This window comes from Herpailurus yagouaroundi, unplaced genomic scaffold (genome assembly GCF_014898765.1).
Source record: "Herpailurus yagouaroundi ecotype Mexico unplaced genomic scaffold, PumYag 166, whole genome shotgun sequence".
Classification (NCBI taxonomy): Eukaryota; Metazoa; Chordata; class Mammalia; order Carnivora; family Felidae; genus Herpailurus; species Herpailurus yagouaroundi.
The window spans coordinates 2,356,091-2,375,113 of record NW_024412407.1 but is presented as its reverse complement, the minus strand read 5'-3'; the positions used below and the strand labels follow the sequence as shown (position 1 = coordinate 2,375,113).

Sequence of the window (19,023 nt, the reverse complement as noted above, 5' to 3'; positions counted from 1 at the left end):
GAAATATGGCCTTTTGTAGCAACGTGGATGGAACTGGAGAGTGTGATGCTAAGTGAAATAAGCCATACAGAGAAAGACAGATACCATATGGTTTCACTCTTATGTGGATCCTGAGAAACTTAACAGGAACCCATGGGGGAAGGGAAGGAAAAAAAAAAGAGGTTAGAGTGGGAGAGAGCCAAAGCATAAGAGACTGTTGAGAACTGAGAACAAACTAAGGGTTGATGGGGGGTGGGAGGGAGGGGAGGGTGGGTGATGGGTATTGAGGAGGGCACCTTTTGGGATGAGCACTGGGTGTTGTATGGAAACCAATTTGACAATAAATTTCATATTTAAAAAAATAAAAAAATAAAAATGCTAAAAAAATAAATAAATAAATAAATAAATAAATAAACATTAAAAAATAACAATAAAATTTTAAAAATTCAGTTGCACCCAATCATCTTTTAATAAAATCACCTTAATTATCTGCAGGGTGCTTATCATTTATAACATTTATTCACTGCTTATTGTCTGTCTTTCCCTCAGTGGACCATTCATTATATCCTTTGGAGCTGTGCTTTCTGTTGTATCAAAAAATGCCAATAAACAGTGCCTGACAGAAGGTAGTCGCTCAATGATAATTCTCGTTGAATAAAATACTAATACAGCATATAAATAATATGTAATAAAACGTAGCATTAACTAGAGAAAGCACGGATACCACTTGGCTGTGAAATCATAGCGCCTGGATTTGACTAAACCTAGCCCATAAAATGAAAGACTAAATGAGGTAAAAGTTCGTGGTAATTAAATGTTCGATATTTGTTATTCTTATTTCTTCTAAACATGCCCAATTAAAACCATCCTTATGCAAGATATTGGACTTGTTTTGCTTTACCAGAAAGTTACTTTTTTTAAAGCTCAGTAAATTAACCACATATGTCTTCACACGTGGAAAATAAAAAGAAAACAAACTTAGAATCTCCCCTTTCATAAAGTCAATTGTGGCACTCCCATTCCGGGTTCCAGCCCGCCTCCATTCGGTCCCAGACAACTGGGGCCCGAGGGCCCCGCCCCTTCCGCTTACCCGCCTGGCAGGAAGTCGGCCGATCGGGAAACCCGCCCCTTCGCGCGCAGTCCTACGTAAAGCGAGAGGGGTTTCGCGACAGCCCAGGCCCCCCGGCTTTGGCCACATGTCGCGAAGGTCTTCCCGTCGGACGTCGCACCACCTCCTCGCGCAGCTTTACGAACCTAGAGCAGCACCGCCCCGCCTCCTGTCTCCCTCCTCACTTCCCCGCCCCCTCCCAGTTTCGCGTCTCCCAGCCCGACGCTCCCGCTATAATCACGTGATTGCCTCATCCGGGTCCTTTGCGTTCTCTCTCCCTCTCCCAACATGGCGGCCTCAGGTGAGTGAGCGGCCGAGCGCGGCCAAGGACCAGGCTCATTAGCTACTCTCTGAGCCTGATCCACTGATTCCCTGGAGTCGGGGAGCGGGCGGCACCGCTTTCCTTTGGACTCTGGGGCTGCGGCAGGCTGGCGGCTTGGCCATGTTAGGTTATCGCCTCGGGATGTTTGGGGGGAGGGGAACGTGTCCTTCCCCTCCCCCCTCACACTCTTTTCACCCCGTCAGCGCGAGGTTGGAGCGGGGAGTCATGGCTTGAGTTGGAGTGATGAGGCGCAGAAAGATCTGTGGGAGGCGTGAGGCCTTCTCATAGACGTGAAGCACTGTGTCCGCGTGGAGGAAGGAAGGAGGCGGTTGGCGCGCGGACGGGTGCACACTAGACTACGTCTCCGAGGCGCGAGGCCGTAGCGGACGGGAGTGGGGGCAGGGGAATAAAGAGGGGGGGGCAGTTAGAACACGAGCGCGAGTCGGTGGAGGGGCGGGGGAAGGCGACGACGCGCGTGCGCGGTGAGAGAGAGAGGAGGGTAGCGGCGACCGGCGCGCCTTAAAAGCACGCGCGAGAGTCCAGATGGGAAGGTTTTACGTGCATGTGTTGCCTTCCCTTATGTCCTTCCAGTCTCTGCTGTTCCCTTTTTAGAGTGTGGCCCGGCCCATGTATTCTTCTAAGGGTAAATCTGTAAGGCTTGGAGGTTGAAGCCGCTGGAGTTAGGTGGGGGTGGGGAACCCAGTGTGGCGCGCCCACGTGTTGGAGGAGAAAAAGCAAGGATGGAGACCTGTATTTCCTCTAGGGTTTTTTTCTTAGTACGTATTTACTGACCGCAAACTATAAGCTAGGCATAGTTCTAGCTTGGGGATGGATAAAATGGTGAACAAGGTTAGATCCCTTGACAGCTTCCATTTTGGTGTATTTGGATAGCTCCGACGGTAGAGTTCAGCTTTATTTATTTGTTTTAAAGATAACTGCACAACTCCTGGGGAGTAGTTTTAAAATGATAACTAGTGTATAGAATAGGTTTCCTTTTTGGACGAGTTTGGAGTAAGGAATACCAGTGTCCTTCAAGTTCGCTTGCTTTTCTCATTGGCATTGGGGGGTGTGGAGCATTTTCAGCATTCATTTTAGTTTGGGGTATAATATGGTTTCTTTCCCCCGCATGATCATATATTGTATGAAACATTGCTCGAACCCCTGCTATCTCTGGACACTCCTTTCTCACCAAGAATTTCTTCTCTATTAACCTAGGCTAAGAATTATGTGTGTTTTTGGAATATGTTGAGGGAATTGAAGGGCATTTGAACATAATGCCTTTTATTGATGTAGCACTTGACAGTTGACCAGGCATTTTTGTGTTGTGTTGTCTCATTTGATCCTCTGAGATAATGTAGGTAGATGGTGGTGTCTCCCAGCTGAGAGAAATGAAATTATTTGTTCAAGGTCACATGGCTGCAGGTAGCAGAGCAAGGTTGAAATCTTTGAGACTCCTGACTCTTATCTGCTGTCAACTTGGAAGTAACAAGGTTGGCTTCTATGTCATCACATTTTGGGGATCTACCCAAAAACTTCATCTAAATTAGAGTACTTGGCCTGAATTTGCCATCTTGGCAGCTGTCATAATTTAGTGAAAAGCTTATATTCCCTTTCACCATAACTTGTAGCACTTTTAGAGTTGGAAGACATATTAGCAATCTGTGACCTTCATTTTACAGAATTGAGTGAAATCTGGACTGGTTAAAGGAATTTGCTTAGTGATGTCCCCTTCTCCTGTTCTTCCACATTTACTCTACCCCCTTTGAAGCCCTCATCTCCTGTCTTTAATTTGGTTCCGTAAATCTTTTTAGCTTTGTAGTATGCGTAAAGGGACCCTATACTAGTATCTGAGAGAACAAGGTTACATCTGACAGTCTGCCCTTGAGGAATTTGGGATTTGTCAAATTTCTTTTCCAACTTTGAAACTTTTCCTGTCATTGATTTTGTTGAGTGGCCAATGTTCCCAGATATGGCTGTGTTAATGAGACTATTCTTGGGGCACCTGGGTGTCTCATTTGGTTGAAGCATCCAACTTCGCTTTAGGTCATGATCTCACAGCTCCTGGGTTCCAGCCCCACATCGGACTCTGCCGACAGCTCAGAGCCTAGAGCCTGCCTCAGGTTCTGTGTCTCCCTCTCTTTCTGCCCTTCCCCAGCTCACGCTTTGTCTCTCTCTCAAAAGTAAATGAAAGTTCACAGTCCTCTTGTAAATGAGACGGAAAAATTCTTCACAGCAATACCAGTGTCCACTTGAACCATTATTGATTTTCAAGAACTGAAAGTGCCCAGGAGCAGGTTACTGAAATGCTGTCTTTACTGACAGGGAATCAAATGTGTTTGATATAGGTTAACATTTTTTGAGACAAATGCTTTCAAATTGGAAATTGTGCTTGTATGCACAGAACACCTTTAATTTACCTAACTTAAAAATTCCATGTGTGTCATCTTGTTTATTTTCACGGGGAGAGGATGGTGTCCCAATAGTTTTTTCATACAGTGCTGGTCCTTATAGTTCAAAATAATTTCATTGTATGCTGTTCACATACAGGTTTCCCTTGCTACCCAAAAGTAAAGTAGAGCATTTTGTGTTTTGTTTTAGTTTTATTTTTATTTGAGAGAGAGTTGGGAGGGAAAGGGGCAGAGGGAAGAGAATCCCAAGGAGACTCCATGCTCAGTGCAGAGCCCAACACGGGGCTCGATCCTATGACTCTGGGATCTTGACCTGAGCTGAAATCAAGAGCCAGATACCCCAAAAGTAGAGCATTTTGTAAGTTGAAGTAAAATAAAGCAAAGAAGCAATTAACCATTAGTTTTTAATGATTTTTTTTTTTTTTTTAGCATTCCTGAACCCAAAAAATAATCTCAAGGTTTACTGATACCTTAGGACATGTCTTGCTAACAAAATAAAGCACAGATGATCACAGACACAGTTCAAAGCTATGGTGGCTTGATGCTGAGTATAGTTCTGAGGGAACAAGCTTGGATGTGCCACTCTCAGTTGGAAGTGTGCTCTGCCTCTATAATGGCTCACTGGAAAACAAATCCTGAAAGCTATTTTCGCTTTTTTTTTTTTTTTTTGTAAACAGGTTTAGGTTTTTGTTTTTTAAGTTGTTTTTTTTTAATGTTGAGAGAGTGTGCACACGCACAAGAGGGGGAGGGGCAGAGAGGGCGGGGCCACAGAATCTAAAGCAGGTTCCAGGCTCTTGAGTTGTCAGCACAGAGCCCAAAGCAAGGCTGGGTCTCAAACTCACAAAACGCGAGATCGTATCCCAAGCACTCAACCAACTGAGCCACCCAGGTGCCCCTTTGCTTTTTGGGTTTGTTTGTTTTGTTTTTGTAAGAGCAAAAATCCTCTTTGGATTTCTTTTGGTTAGGGAAAACAGGTAACAGTCTAAATCATAAAGGCAAAGTGACATAATGCAAACTTTTGAAAAGTGAGGGCTACCTGTATTACCTATCTTCAGATCCCATCCTCTACCATATATTTGTTATTCTGGGAGTAGGATACCCAGATTCAGAAGGCCAAGATTAAAACTCATAAAAATTCAAGGACAAAAACAGGAAGTAGTGTCAAAGTAATACATAGTGTTTCTTTCTAACTAATGTCATTTTAAAAATATATATATATACATATAAATACATGTATATATATATACGTATATAAAGCTTGAAACAGCTTTAAGGTATAATTCACATACCATATGTGTGGCTTGATAGACTACTCTGCCACTTTGTATTAGTCTCAGAACATCCTAGAATGCATTCACTTTTCATGATGGAGAAAGAATTGATGAGTATTATTTTTAAAAAACAAGTGCATGTTTCTAATTATGTGTAAGTACACTTAATTTGGTGCACACACCAAAGTCAATTTGAATTTTTATAGCTCTTCACTTACAGAAAGGTTCTAAGTTCTTTGTGTAGTGGTTAGCATGATGCGTATTGGGTGCTTGCTTTATATATTTTATGTAAATGACCAAATTGAGTGTGGAAAAGTAAGGGGAAGATGATAGGGCATTTTGCTAGGATTGTGTCCATGTGAAGCAAGTTGAGTCATGTAACAGAACTGGTGGTTGAGGTGGTGAAGCTTATGAGTTCTGACTTGGTTTTTATTCTCTACTATGCTCAGCTATAGTGCAGTAAAGGTGAGGTTGCTTAACATCATGATATTGCATTGTATGAAACCTCTTGTCGTGGGTGGGCTCTAAACAGCAGTGGAATTAGTCTAGTTCTAGGCACTCTGGTTTAGGTGTTCTGATTGCATTTGTACAGTATTGTTTCTTTAAGGAAACATGTTAGTCACTAATTCATTTTTAATTTTGGAGGGTTTGGCAAGACTCACTACCCAGAAAGAAATGCCTTGCCTATTAGAAGTCATTTCTCCCACCATCTGTTTCTTGGTATTTACAACTATTCTGAACATTTCATATAAATTAAGTCATATAATACAGGGACTTCTGTTACTAACTTCTTTCATTTAGCATATTTCCAGCATCCATCCATATTGGTGGATGTATGGGTACTCATTCCTTTCTGTTGCAAAATCTGTTGTATGGACATCTACATTTTATTTATCCATTCATTGTTTGATACGAGTTTGGGTTATTTACAGGTTTTGCCTATTATGAATATGCTGCTGTGATCTTGTACAGGTTTTTATGACACTTTCTGATTTCTTAGTCTGTAGCTACTAACATTCAGAATTGATAACCCTATAAAATAAGTGGGACTTAGTCTGGCAAGATCTAAAATTAAGAAACTTAAGTTTTAACAGAGCCTTATCTGAACATTAAGAGCTTTCTGAATTCTCCTTCCTAAATAAGAAATGAGTTAAAGATGCAGAAGTAGGACTGCATTGTATAACAAATAAGCTTTATTGCTTATAGTGCTTTAAGGTGTCCTCTTTCGAAATAAAGATGTAGCAGCTAGTCAGTAATTTTGTCACTTCAGTATCTGTGAGTTGGTATTTTTAGTAAAAGAATGGAGTGATAGCAGGAAGACATTCTGAGAAAACTAAAGGAATCCTGTTTGTTTGGGTTTTTTTTTTTTAATGTTTTTATTTATTTTTGAGACAGAGACAGCATGAGCAGGGGAGGAGCAGAGAGAGAGGGAGACACAGAATCCGAAGCAGACTCCAGGCTCTGAGCTGTCAGTACAGAGCGTGACGCAGGACTCGAACTCACGGATCATGAGATCATGACCTGAGCCGAAGTCGGACGCCCAACTGACTGAGCCACCCAGGCGCCTCAAGGGATCCTGTTTTTTATATGGGGCTAACATTCCCTTTAGTTTGTCCTTTTATTTATTGATGTACAACCCACTTAAACCAGTGGTTCTCAATCAGGAGACAATTTTGTCTCACCCACGCAGGGGTAATTTGACAGTGTCTGAAGGCATTTTTGGTTGTCACAGCAGGGTGGGGGTTTTGGTACTGGCATCTGATGAGTAGAGGCTGGAGATGCTGTTAAACATCCTATAGTACACAGAACAGCCCCACCCCAAAGAATCACCTAGCCTAGAATGTCAATGGTGTAGAACTTGAGAAACTCTAAGAGTTAAGTTGATCAGTTGTATTATTTTTTTTATTAAGCAGGCTCCCCATCTAGTGCGGTGCTTGAACTCACAACCCTGAGATCAAGACCTGATCCAAAATCAGAAGTCGGATGCTTGACCGACTAAGGCACCCAGGCATCCCTAGTTGTATTTATTTATTATAAGAAACCCTGTTTATCAAGGAAACAAATGTTTGGTTTCTTGTTTAAGGACTTGTAGACTTAAAACGTTTTTGAAAATGCTTTCTTCTAAGCTCTTTTATTTAATCTATATGAGTATATAAAGTACCTAGTGCTTGTTCGGTAAATTGTAGTAGTAATTAAGTCAGCAGGCACAGGATTTAATAACATTTTTGAGATGTGTGTTTTTCTCCCTTAATCCATGTAGGTTTGGCCTTAAATAATTGGGACACTTAATTGTCTATTACTTGAGGTGGTTGGTTTAACTTTTTAACCCAATTCACATCAGATTTAAAGGAAATTAAGAGTTGGACCAGTTCAATCATGTGGCAAGGGATTGATAAACCTGGAACATTAAACAATGCCTTACTTACACAGAGAATGCTGTTGAAATCCTAAACATGTCATGGGCCCAGGTATTGGATGAGCAAAGGGCATGGAGGATTTAGATAACATCGTTTCTCAGTTAGTGGAATAAAATAGTGGAACAAACATTGGCACCCACTTTAGTTGACTGATTTTACTTCTTAAGGGCCAGTTAATTCCTTTAAATCTGTTTATATTTTGACTAAGTCAGTGCTGCTACTAGATTTAAAGAAAGATGAATTACAGATCTTGTGAAAGAATTTTAGCCTGTCTTTAAATGAAGACCATCCATAATCTGGTGATTTCTCAACCAGAATTTTTTGGAGGGGACAGCAAAAGAACCCAAGGGAAAGAGAGATATGTGATTTAAAAAGACATTCTGAAATAAACAGTGCTTTAATTATTTTTAGTTGTGATGTTTATTTTGAAATTTCCAGTAACATTAAAGCAGAGTATGAGATGTGTTGGTCAAGAGTCACGGGTTTAAAAAAAAAAAAGTCAAGGGGTAAAGTTGAGAAACTACGATCTAGAAAGTTGGTATAAGCCAAAATCAGACCAAAGAACAGGCTAATTCCAGATTTCTGCTGTTTTTGGTATTAGATATACATACAGAACAAAGGGGACAGAGATGCTTTAACCAAATTATTTTTATGTTGAACTTTACTTCATTGTATGGACTGACCATCAGTTCTATTTTTATTTCCCTAGTGACCAGTCAGATTAATAATTTGGTATTAGCTGATGATACTAGGTTAAACCCCATGAGGGTAACAAGGATCTCTAGCTAGCATCATATTAGTCCCCAACACTGTTTTGAATTACAGGATATGGAAAAGACAAAAATAAGCATTCCACCTCAGAGGTATGCTTTCTGTCTTGTTCAAATTTGCTTGTTAAAATTTTTCCTAGGCCTTTTGCATAAAGCTAGGGGCAATATCAATGCTATAGGACCCTTCTTAGTGCGTCCAGAGGCTGTTCATAACATTCATAGCAAACAGGTCATCTTTATTTCCTGAAAGTTGGATTTTAAAGAAAGGTGCTGGGTGAGAGCAACCTTCAGTTAAACAAATGGTTACATCATGTTACAAATTTTTAGTCTTCTTGGACTGAAAATTAGATGAGAATTGGAACATGGAGGAGGAACTCATGATTATAAAAACCATGAAACTGATCTTTGTTACAACAAAAGCTGCTTGCTTTTTTCGTATGTAGGGGCTACTCTCAGGAGCCAGTCTTAGAACTTTATTAGTCCTTTTGGCTCTTCTGCATTAGCTGTTGATAGATGCCATCTCAGAAGAGGTTCTGAGAACTAGATAGAGAGCCAAGGTTAGTCCACTAAATAGAACCATTTGGAAATTACTAAAGATTTCATAAACACAGAACATTCAAATGTGTTGGGTCTTAGGGGCTTCTTATGGTTTACCTTTAGTGCCCTATCTCATCTTCAATGTGGTGTTAGGGTAAAGAAGGAGAGAATTTTTTTTCCTAGAGGGCAGGGAGATCCAATTTTGTATAGTCTTAATCATACCCCCCCCCCCCCGCCCCATTACACACACGCACACAGAATAGAACTACTAACAGGCTTCTTAGAGGCTGGGGCTCCTGTAGGAAGAGCCCTAGATTTGGTATCCAAAACCCTGGGTTTAATTCTAGCTCTGCTATCTAATATCTCTGTAACTGTAGGATAGTCATGTAACCTCTCTGAGACTTAGTTTTCTTTTTTGTAAATTGATAGCAATGATTCCTACTTTGTGTGGTTATTTTACAAGTATCAAACAATCCTCATAAATACCATTCAGAATATGTTATTAGGGGTAGGAGTTTTGTTTTAGTTCTTTGTATACCAGAAGCTACAAATGTAGTTACCTGTCTTTTTTTTTTTTTTTTTTTTTTTTAATTTTGTTTTTCAACGTTTATTTATTTTTGGGACAGAGAGAGACAGAGCATGAACGGGGGAGGGGCAGAGAGAGAGGGAGACACAGAATCGGAAACAGGCTCCAGGCTCTGAGCCATCAGCCCAGAGCCCGATGCGGGGCTCGAACTCAGGGACCGCGAGACCGTGACCTGGCTGAAGTCGGACGCTTAACCGACTGCGCCACCCAGGCGCCTCTGTAGTTACCTGTCTTAAACCCAAGTAGTTACTAAATTAAAATTTTCAAATGATACACGAGTGAATATAGTAGAAAATAAAAGGTTGCCCCCATCCCAGTCTTAATGTTGAAAATCTTTTGCTGTTGTTTTGTTTATTTTTGAGAGAGACAGTGCAAGCAGGGGAGGGGCAGAGAGAGAGAGGAAGACCCAGAACCCAAAGCAGGCTCCAGGCTCTGAGCTGTCAACACAGAGCTCTATGTAGGGCTCGAACTCACGAACTGCAAGATCATGACCTGAACCAAAGTACGATGTCTAACCGACTGAGCCACCCAAGGCGCCCCTATGTTGCTTTCTTTTCACAGCGCATTGTACAACTCTTTAAAATACCCAAGTAATGGTAAATAATCTTTTGCTTTTTTAAAACAGCAAAAAAGAAGAATAAGAAGGGGAAAACTATCTCCCTAACAGACTTTCTGGCTGAGGATGGAGGGACTGGGGGAGGAAGTACTTATGTCCCCAAACCAGTCAGCTGGGCTGATGAAACAGACGACCTGGAAGGAGATGGTAATTTTTTTAGTTTCCATCATGCTTGAAATTTTCATTCTCTTCTGAGACAAAGCTCATTCCATAATAATGGTTCACACATGTAATCTGAAAGGAATTTAATCGTTTTGTAGAACCTTAGGTCTAAGATTGTGTATTTCATAGAATTTTAGGTTTAGGCGATGAGTTCATGATGAGAGACTGAAATTGTGATTCAGGAGAACTTAGTACTAGTTCTCCCTCTTGTTAACATACTTTTCTCAAGGCTTTTAATCCTCATTTTCATTGGAAAAGTTAGGGACTAGATTCCTAAAATTGTGTGATATCCTGTTATTACAGCATAATCTATAAGCTGTTTATACCCAGAGTTAAGGAATAATTTGTTCTAGGAACTATTTTTATGAAGGCATGGGTAAACAAAAATGGTCTGAGGAATAGGATGGAATTGAGTTGTTTTTTGTAAAGAGGGGGATCAACCATAAGGAAAACACTTTGTCCACCCAAAAAGTTAGGAATAATGAGAGTTGTCAATAATGTTTAAATACATTTGGAATGAGAGGGACCTTGGTTTGAGTCCTACCTATACTAGGATTACCATCTACTACTCTGCCATCTTTGTAATCTTGGGCACGTTACTAAATCTGAAATCAGAGTTTCCTTTAATGTAGAATGGGAACAACCTCACAGGGTTGTTATAAAGATAAGATGGGATATAATGAATATAAAATACCTGCACACAGTAACATTCCATAAATAGTTGATACTTTCCTTTGCTGTATAAGGAATAAGAGTTACCATGATTCTGTTCATAAAAAGCCTGGGTCTTTAAAGGTCTCTAGAAACCAAGAGACAGTGAATACTGAGTTTTTTGCATTGCTAATCTGATACTGACATTTCAGAAGCATTTTCTCTGTGTAAAATGCATTTATTTAAGTGCCTTTTTATCTGTTGTTTCCTGGTGTGGCTTATTTAATAGTGGGTACTTAGCATGGATCTTTTTATTCTCCAGCAGCAGTGAGGGGAGTTTGCTCTGATTTCTTAAACATCCACTTTTCTATCCTAGTTTCAACCACTTGGCACAGTAACGATGATGACGTGTATAGGGCACCTCCAATTGACCGTTCCATCCTGCCCACTGCTCCACGGGCTGCTCGGGAACCCAATATCGACCGGAGCCGTCTTCCAAAATCGCCACCCTATACTGCTTTTCTAGGGAACCTGCCCTATGATGTGACAGAAGATTCCATTAAGGAATTCTTTAGAGGATTAAATGTAAGTGTAAAGATTTACAGCAATTAACTCAATATGGAGAGTAGCAAATTGGCAGTGACCAAGTCTGAATTTCTAAGCTGAGAAAGATTCTGAGGTTGTGTCTAGACTTGGAAGAAATGGGTATATAATTGACTAAGTGGTGTTTAGACCCTTTGGCTGAAAATATTCTCATCCCACACCAATCATAATCTCAGTCTTATATCTTATTGATACAGAAAGAATCTCTCAGGAACCTATACCTCTTCACATTAAGAATCTTAAAAGTGATGGGGGGTGGGTATTGAGGAGGGCACCTTTTGGGATGAGCACTGGGTGTTGTATGGAAACCAATTTGACAATAAACTTCATATATTGGAAAAAAAAAAAACCTTAAAAGTGATATACCCAGAGGCACCTGGCTGGCTTAGGAGCGTGCGACTCTTCATCTTCAGGTTGTGAGTTCAAGCTCCACATTGGGCACATACATTACTTTTTTAAAAAATGATATACTCCGTTGTTTTGAAAGGTGGAAAGCTCCTCTAAACTCAGTCATTCTTCAGGCTTCTATCAAAATCCTTTTTTTTAAGATTTTATTTTTAAGTAATTTTTCCACCCAACATGGGGCTCAAACTCACAACCCCAGGATCAAGAGTCACATGCTGTACTGACTGAGCTAGCCAGGTACCCCTCAAAATCACTTTTCAATGTTTGATATGAATACTTGCAGCTAAGAAGGTGTGTAATTTTTATTTTTGTAAGTTTTAGTGCTTTTTTAACGTTTTTTAACTATTTTTGAGAGAGACAGAGACACGTGAGCGGGGAAGGGGCAGAGAGAGAGGAAGACCCAATCCTAAGCAGGCTCCAGACTCTGAGCTGTCAGCACAGAGCCTGATGTGGGGCTTGAACCCACAAACCACGAGATCATGACCTGAGCCGAAGTTGGAGATGTGTAATTTATATTAATGATAGTGTGCTAAAATTATTAAGGGTTCTGTGAGCTTGGTGCCACATATAGTGGAATTCACGGTGATTATAGGCCATCTTAAAAAGCTTAAGAGAGGATGTTTGGAATGCTGATCTAGAAGATTTCAAAAAGATGGAAAAGTGAGTATAGAGGTGCTCAGGAGAAGTCCTTTTTCCAAACTTGGATTTAAAAATACTTAAGACTGGGGCACCTGGATGGCTTAGTTAAATGTCCAACTTGGATTTCGGCTCAGGTCATGGTCTCGTGTTTTCATGAGTTCCAGCCCCACATCGGGCTCCATGCTAACAGTGCACAGCCTGCTTGTGATTCTCTCCCTCTGTCTCTCTCTGCACCTCCCCCACTCGCTTGCTCTCAAAGTAAACTTTAAAAAAATAAAATAGGGGCGCCTGGGTGGCGCAGTCGGTTAAGCGTCCGACTTCAGCCAGGTCACGATCTCGCAGTCCGTGAGTTCGAGCCCCGTGTCAGGCTCTGGGCTGATGGCTCGGAGCCTGGAGCCTGTTTCCGATTCTGTGTCTCCCTCTCTCTCTGCCCCTCCCCCGTTCATGCTCTATTTCTCTCTGTCCCAAAAATAAATAAAAACGTTGAAAAAAAAATTTTAAAAAATAAATAAATAAATAATAAAATAGGGGTGCCTGGGTGGCGCAGTTGGTTAAGCGTCCGACTTCAGCCAGGTCGCGATCTCACAGTCCGTGAGTTCGAGCCCCACGTTGGGCTCTGGGCTGATGGCTCAGAGCCTGGAGCCTGTTTCCGATTCTGTGTCTCCCTCTCTCTCTGCCCCTCCCCCGTTCATGCTCTGTCTCTCTCTGTCCCCAAAATAAATAAACATTGAAAAAAAAAATTTTTTTTTTAAATAAAATAAAATACTTAGGACTTGGGGTACTTAGCTGGCTCATTCAGAGCATGCGACTCTTGATCTCAGGATTGTGAGTTTGACACCCCACTCGGAGGGTAGGTTTTACCTTTGTTTGTTTGTTTGTTTGTTTGTTTGTTTGTTTTAAGGTGCATTTCCTTTAAAGATCTACTCTCTGCATGGGGCATCTGTGTGGCTCAGTCTGTTAAGCATCCAATTCTTGATTTTGGCTGAGGTCATGATCTCATAGTTTGTGGGTTCAGGCCCCACACTGGGCTCTGTGCTGGGAGTGTGAAGCCTGCTTGGGATTCTGTCTCTCCCTCTCTCTCTGCCCCTCCCCTGCTTGTACAAGCTCACTTGCTTGCTCTTTCTCTCAAAATAAATAAACTTTAAAAAAAAAAAAAAAGATCTATTCTCTTCTTACTTTGTTTTTTGACTCCCTTCCTAGATCCTCTTCTCTTTAGTGGGCCACCAACTTCAATGGGTACTTTTTCTGATGTGATTTTTTTTTTTTTTTTTTTTAAGAGTTTATTTTTAAGTAATCTCTACATCCAGTGTGGGGCTTGAACTCACAACCCTGAGATCAAGAGTTGTACACTCTACGAATTGAACCATCCAAGCACCCCACAATGTGATTATTTTTTTATTGCTCCTACAAATCATCTTCTCTGTACAAATACGTAGTACAGCTAGAAGGCTGACCTGTTTTTGATTTTACTTTCTTGGCCTCTTCTGTAGAATGCTGAATAATAACCTCTGACCCACTCAAGCTTTTCACTGAATGCTTTAGAACTGGTCTGGAGTTACTTCTCCCTTTCATATTTTGTTCTGCTGTATTCAGGAGTTGAGTTAAACTAGAATTTTTTTTTTTTTTTCAACGTTTATTTATTTTTGGGACAGAGAGAGACAGAGCATGAACGGGGGAGGGGCAGAGAGGGAGGGAGACACAGAATCAGAAACAGGCTCCAGGCTCCGAGCCATCAGCCCAGAGCCTGACACGGGGCTCGAACTCACGGACCGCGAGATCGTGACCTGGCTGAAGTCGGACGCTTAACCGACTGCGCCACCCAGGCGCCCCAAACTAGAATTTAAAGAGACTATAACAAAATGTGTATCTCAGGAGCCAGAGTAAAGTATCAGATCAGTGATACAGAAGAATAACTTGAATATATGCGAAATACTAAAGAAAAAAGTTAAAGGGTGAGAAAATATGTGGAAGCCATCAAAAAGATGGTCAGAAGATAGAGGTGTTTGAAAATGGTTCTAAAATTGGAAATGAAGAGTACGTACCCTGTTGTAAATAATAAAAAAATTTGTGCCAGGTAAAATTCTATGAAACTTTAAAATGAGGAATTCTGCAAACCTACAATTAGAAAACACAAGGTAACCTCAAAATAAAACCAGGTCAATGTAAATTCTTCTTGTATTTCAAGAGTAAAAATTCAGGGGCGCCTGGGTGGCGCAGTCGGTTAAGCGTCCTACTTCAGCCAGGTCACGATCTCGCGGTCTATGAGTTCGAGCCCCGTGTCAGGCTCTGGGCTGATGGCTCGGAGCCTGGAGCCTGTTTCCGATTCTGTGTCTCCCTCCCTCTCTGCCCCTCCCCCGTTCATGCTCTGTCTCTCTCTGTCCCAAAAAATAAATAAACGTTGGGAAAAAAAATTTTTTTTTAAAAAGAGTAAAAATTCAGTAGTTTGCCATCTCAGAATTCAATAGAGGGAGTAAGGCTGGTGGGAGTTTATAATCCAATGTTTGATTCAGCCAAGGATAGTTAGTATACAAAGATAGTAACATTTCTCAGGTAACTAAGTCTTTAAACCACCTAGAAAACAACTAAAAATTAGACCTGTAGAATGAGACAGAAGTCAAGGATACAGGGACTACTCTGAACTCATGTTAATTTTTTTTTTTTTAAGGGTTAATTTCGTACTGTTCTAATTGAAAAGGTCTGATGGCATATAGTGAAGTCTCTCTCCTATCCCTTTGCACCAGTTTTCCTCCTGGAAACCACCAGGTTCTTCTTTGTGAATTCTTCAGAGAAATTCATTGCATATGCAGTGATTGGGAGGGTGGGGGGAACAAATGAACGAGAACACTTAATTGGGAAATCTGTTTCTTTACTCCTTCAGATCAGTGCAGTGCGTTTACCACGTGAACCCAGCAATCCAGAGAGGTTGAAAGGTTTTGGTTACGCTGAGTTTGAGGACCTGGATTCTTTGCTCAGTGCCCTGAGCCTCAACGAAGAGGTAAAAAAAATAAGGTGGGGAGTTTGAGGGTGGGAGCTAACCAGTCTTACACTTACCAGTATATTTTTGGTCGGGTCACTGGCTGTTTCAAAGATTGTCATAGTATCTATGACAGAAAAGCACCGTGTGACACTTAACATTCAACATCTAGCAAGTCATACTTCACTTGAGCAAACTCCGTAGGCCCCAATCATTCAGGGAGGTACTTAGGTGGAAAATTATAGAAGAAACCTACCACACCAACTCTTTTGTTGTTGTTGGTTTAATGTTTATTTATTTTGAGAGAGAGACAAAGCACCAGCAGGGGAGGGGTAGAGAGAGAGGGAGACACAGAATCCAAAGTAGGCTCCCGGCTCTGAGCTGTCAGCACAGAGCTGGACTCCATGCAGGGCTGGAACTAAAGAGCTTTGAGATCATGCATGACCTGAGGGAAAGTCAGACACTCAACCAACTGAGCCACCCAGGCATCTCCACCACACCAGGTCTAATAGAAGCTCTCATTTGTTGATTCAGAGCTTTGTCTCCGCTCTCATGGCTTTGCTTTTTCAATATAATCTGACCAGATCAAGGCAGATAGAAAAAATCATGTATGTCAGTTTAGTGTTAAAAGGCATTATTTGGTTTTCAGGGAAGTTAATGTTTTTTTTATGGTTGTAAAGAGTTTGGAAACATTTCTCAGTGGAATGTCATTTGTAATACATGTTCCTAGAAGTCTCTTAAAGGAAAATGACAGTGAACACTCAGTTCTGCTTTTTAACATTGCCCATAGATGTTTTTCTATCCAGATATGCCAGCAGTGTAGTAGAGGAGATTTAGCTGTTAATACATGAGGGGGGTGTGGGGATTAAATCTAATTATAATTACAGTCATTTGAGTGATGGGTGCCATGTAGTGATTCTTAAGCTAGCACAAGCAGGATATTAAAGCATTCGGTTACCTGTTAGTAACAGAAGTTTCTAGTCTAGGACCTGCTTTTTTTTTTTTTCCTCCTCTTTTTTACTTCTAGTGACTAGAAATCAAATTATATCTGGGAAGGAAAGGGGCTCTTTTTTCCATTTTAATGCCAGAAACCCCTCACTTCTTGAGAAGGTAGTTTGTCAAAGTGCAGATTTGGGCCATTTGTGCCATAATTCTATGGTCCAAACCTGCCACTTGGCACAATTGAAATCAACACCTCTCAAAATATTTTACCTGTGTCATAATTAAGTTACAGCCATGAAAATCTGAAGTAAATGTCAAATAGGAATAATAATCTAGGTATATAAGTTAAATATATATAAAGCTTAGTTCCAAAGTTTTTCTTTTCAGATCATTTTTAGGTTTTATTAACATCACTCCTTTTTAACTGTTCTGTCTGGATAAGGGAAAGAATACCATACAGTTATCTGAAGTTTGTTGAATTATCTATTATGTAAAATGCTGTCATGGTCCAGACTTAGGGGTTTCTTTGTTTCTAGAGATTTCGTCATAGTAGTGTTTAATATAATTCTGGGTGTTTGTAACTAAAATTCACTGTTATCCTTCTTCAACTGTAGATTCTACTGGGAAATGAGGAAAAATCAGCAGTAGAATTTATTGGGTTCAAAGTGTATAAATAAATAATGATGTGGGAAAGGGAAGTCAGGGTATCCTGGAGGAACTGATTTACCAAAGGTAATATTGAGTGAAAGAACTTGAGATAATAGAGACAATGCTTTATGTACTGTTGCTGGTGCATATTAGGGGCTCTATAAATGTCTGAATGAATAATTGCTCTGGACCCAAATATGCCTTTTATTTAGTTAGTTGCCTGGGAATTATTCCTTGATAAATTGCCTTTGATAGTTAAAAGGCTCATTTTATAAAGTATATATATCTTTATAAAAATGGCTAATTGATGTGGCATTGATACAAGCCCAACTTAAATCTGTTAATTCTAAGGGATTATTTCAGTTTTCAAGTCTTTGTAAAGGATTCTTTAGCCAACAAATTGGAATGTTGGCTAGATTACAGTGTTTTTCCTTTATCTTCCTTCCCCCAGTGCTTCTGCTATGCCCAGACGTTCAAGGTCACTCATGGGATTTGTGCATAATGGGGCAAAAGGTTGGTTAATGTGGTCCTATCCTCTCAGTCTCTAGGTAACAGGAGAATTCGAGTGGACGTTGCTGATCAAGCACAAGATAAAGGTAAGAAATCTGATAGAAATCTTCCTGTTTTGTTTTGGTCCTAGGATGACAAAGCAGAGGTGCCTGTTCTCAGAAAATTTTAATAGAGATGCAGAGCAGTAGGCCTGCCTGAATCTGGAGCACTAGTTGCCAGTTAAGGATGATTTTGCTCAAGGGGGCATTTGTCAATGTGTGAAGACCTCTAGAGTTGTCAGAACTGGGAAGTGCTACTGACTCCTAATGGGTAGAATCCAGGGATTGCCGCATAAGACACAACAAAGAATTACCCACCCCAAAATGATGGAAAGACCCTGATTGATCTAGAGGAACGTTAAATATGTAATAAATAGATTAGGTGTGCCTAGCAGCACAAGAGGGGCCTCATTCATATGTATTTCAGAGGTTCCTGGCCTGTACACAGAATGAGACCTATAGGCATTAAACTTCATGGTTAATTAAATAAACCATGAGGTTTAATACTTACCATGAGGAAGTGAATCACTCAGTTAAGTTGAAGAGTGCGCTTTACGATGATGGGGCATCAAAGTTGGGACAACTTTGTGATGATATGAGGAAGAAATACAGTATGTTGGGGGAAGGCTCTGTGCATGTGACAAATAATCAGGCAAAAGTTTTTGTGGGCTAACTTGTTTTTATTTTATCTCTATAGACCGGGATGATCGTTCTTTTGGCCGAGATAGAAATCGGGATTCTGACAAAACAGATACAGACTGGAGGGCACGTCCTGCCACAGACAGCTTCGATGACTACCCGCCTAGGAGAGGCGATGATAGCTTTGGAGACAGTAAGTTCATTTTTATCGAGTGAGTTTCTTCTGTGTTCTGAGAACTGTTTTGTAATAGGACAGATATGTCAATGTAAACGATCACATTAGCAGAAAGGGAGTAGGAGATACAGAAAAAAATTTTATGATCTTCAAAAGAATTGATAGATGCAGAAAAAGAATTTGATAAATTTATAATTAAAAAAAAATACAGAATTTTGGGGTGCCTGGGTGACTCAGTGGGTTGAGCGTCTGACTTCAGCTCAGCTCATGATCTCACAGTTCGTGAGTTCGAGCCCCATGTCAGGCTCTGTGCTGACAGCTTGGAGCCTGGAGCCTGCTTCAGATTCCCTGTGTGTGTGAGACACACACACACACACACACACACACACACACACACACACTGCCCTTCCCCCGCTCACACTCAGTCTCCCTCAAAAATATACTAACATTAAAAAAATTTTTTTTTAAACCTTGCCAAAGATTAGGCGGGAGATTTCACTCTCTTTAGGAAATAGTTGTTTATAAAGAAACCCAACAGATCTTACAAAGTAAGGAACTATAAAAAAGTTCGGCAAGATTGCTGGGGTAAGAACATTACACAAAAATTGGTTGCATTACTAGCA

General features: G+C 40.7%; 1 protein-coding gene across 2 annotated transcripts in view; it reads left to right on the top strand.

Moving 5' to 3' along the window:
• Positions 1–1,255: 1,255 nt before the first annotated feature.
• Positions 1,256–19,023, top strand: part of EIF4B (eukaryotic translation initiation factor 4B) — a 31,481-nt gene continuing 13,713 nt past the window's right edge. Inside the window, exons 1-6 of one of the 2 annotated variants that reach the window (XM_040488005.1) lie at positions 1,256–1,388; positions 10,024–10,161; positions 11,204–11,412; positions 15,353–15,469; positions 17,580–17,634; positions 18,284–18,418. In XM_040488005.1, coding sequence (XP_040343939.1) covers positions 1,376–1,388; positions 10,024–10,161; positions 11,204–11,412; positions 15,353–15,469; positions 17,580–17,634; positions 18,284–18,418 — 667 coding nt within the window. In that variant the 5' untranslated portion in view covers positions 1,256–1,375. The remainder of the gene's footprint in view (positions 1,389–10,023; positions 10,162–11,203; positions 11,413–15,352; positions 15,470–17,579; positions 17,635–18,283; positions 18,419–19,023) is intronic. The other variant, XM_040488006.1, reaches the window with a different exon arrangement.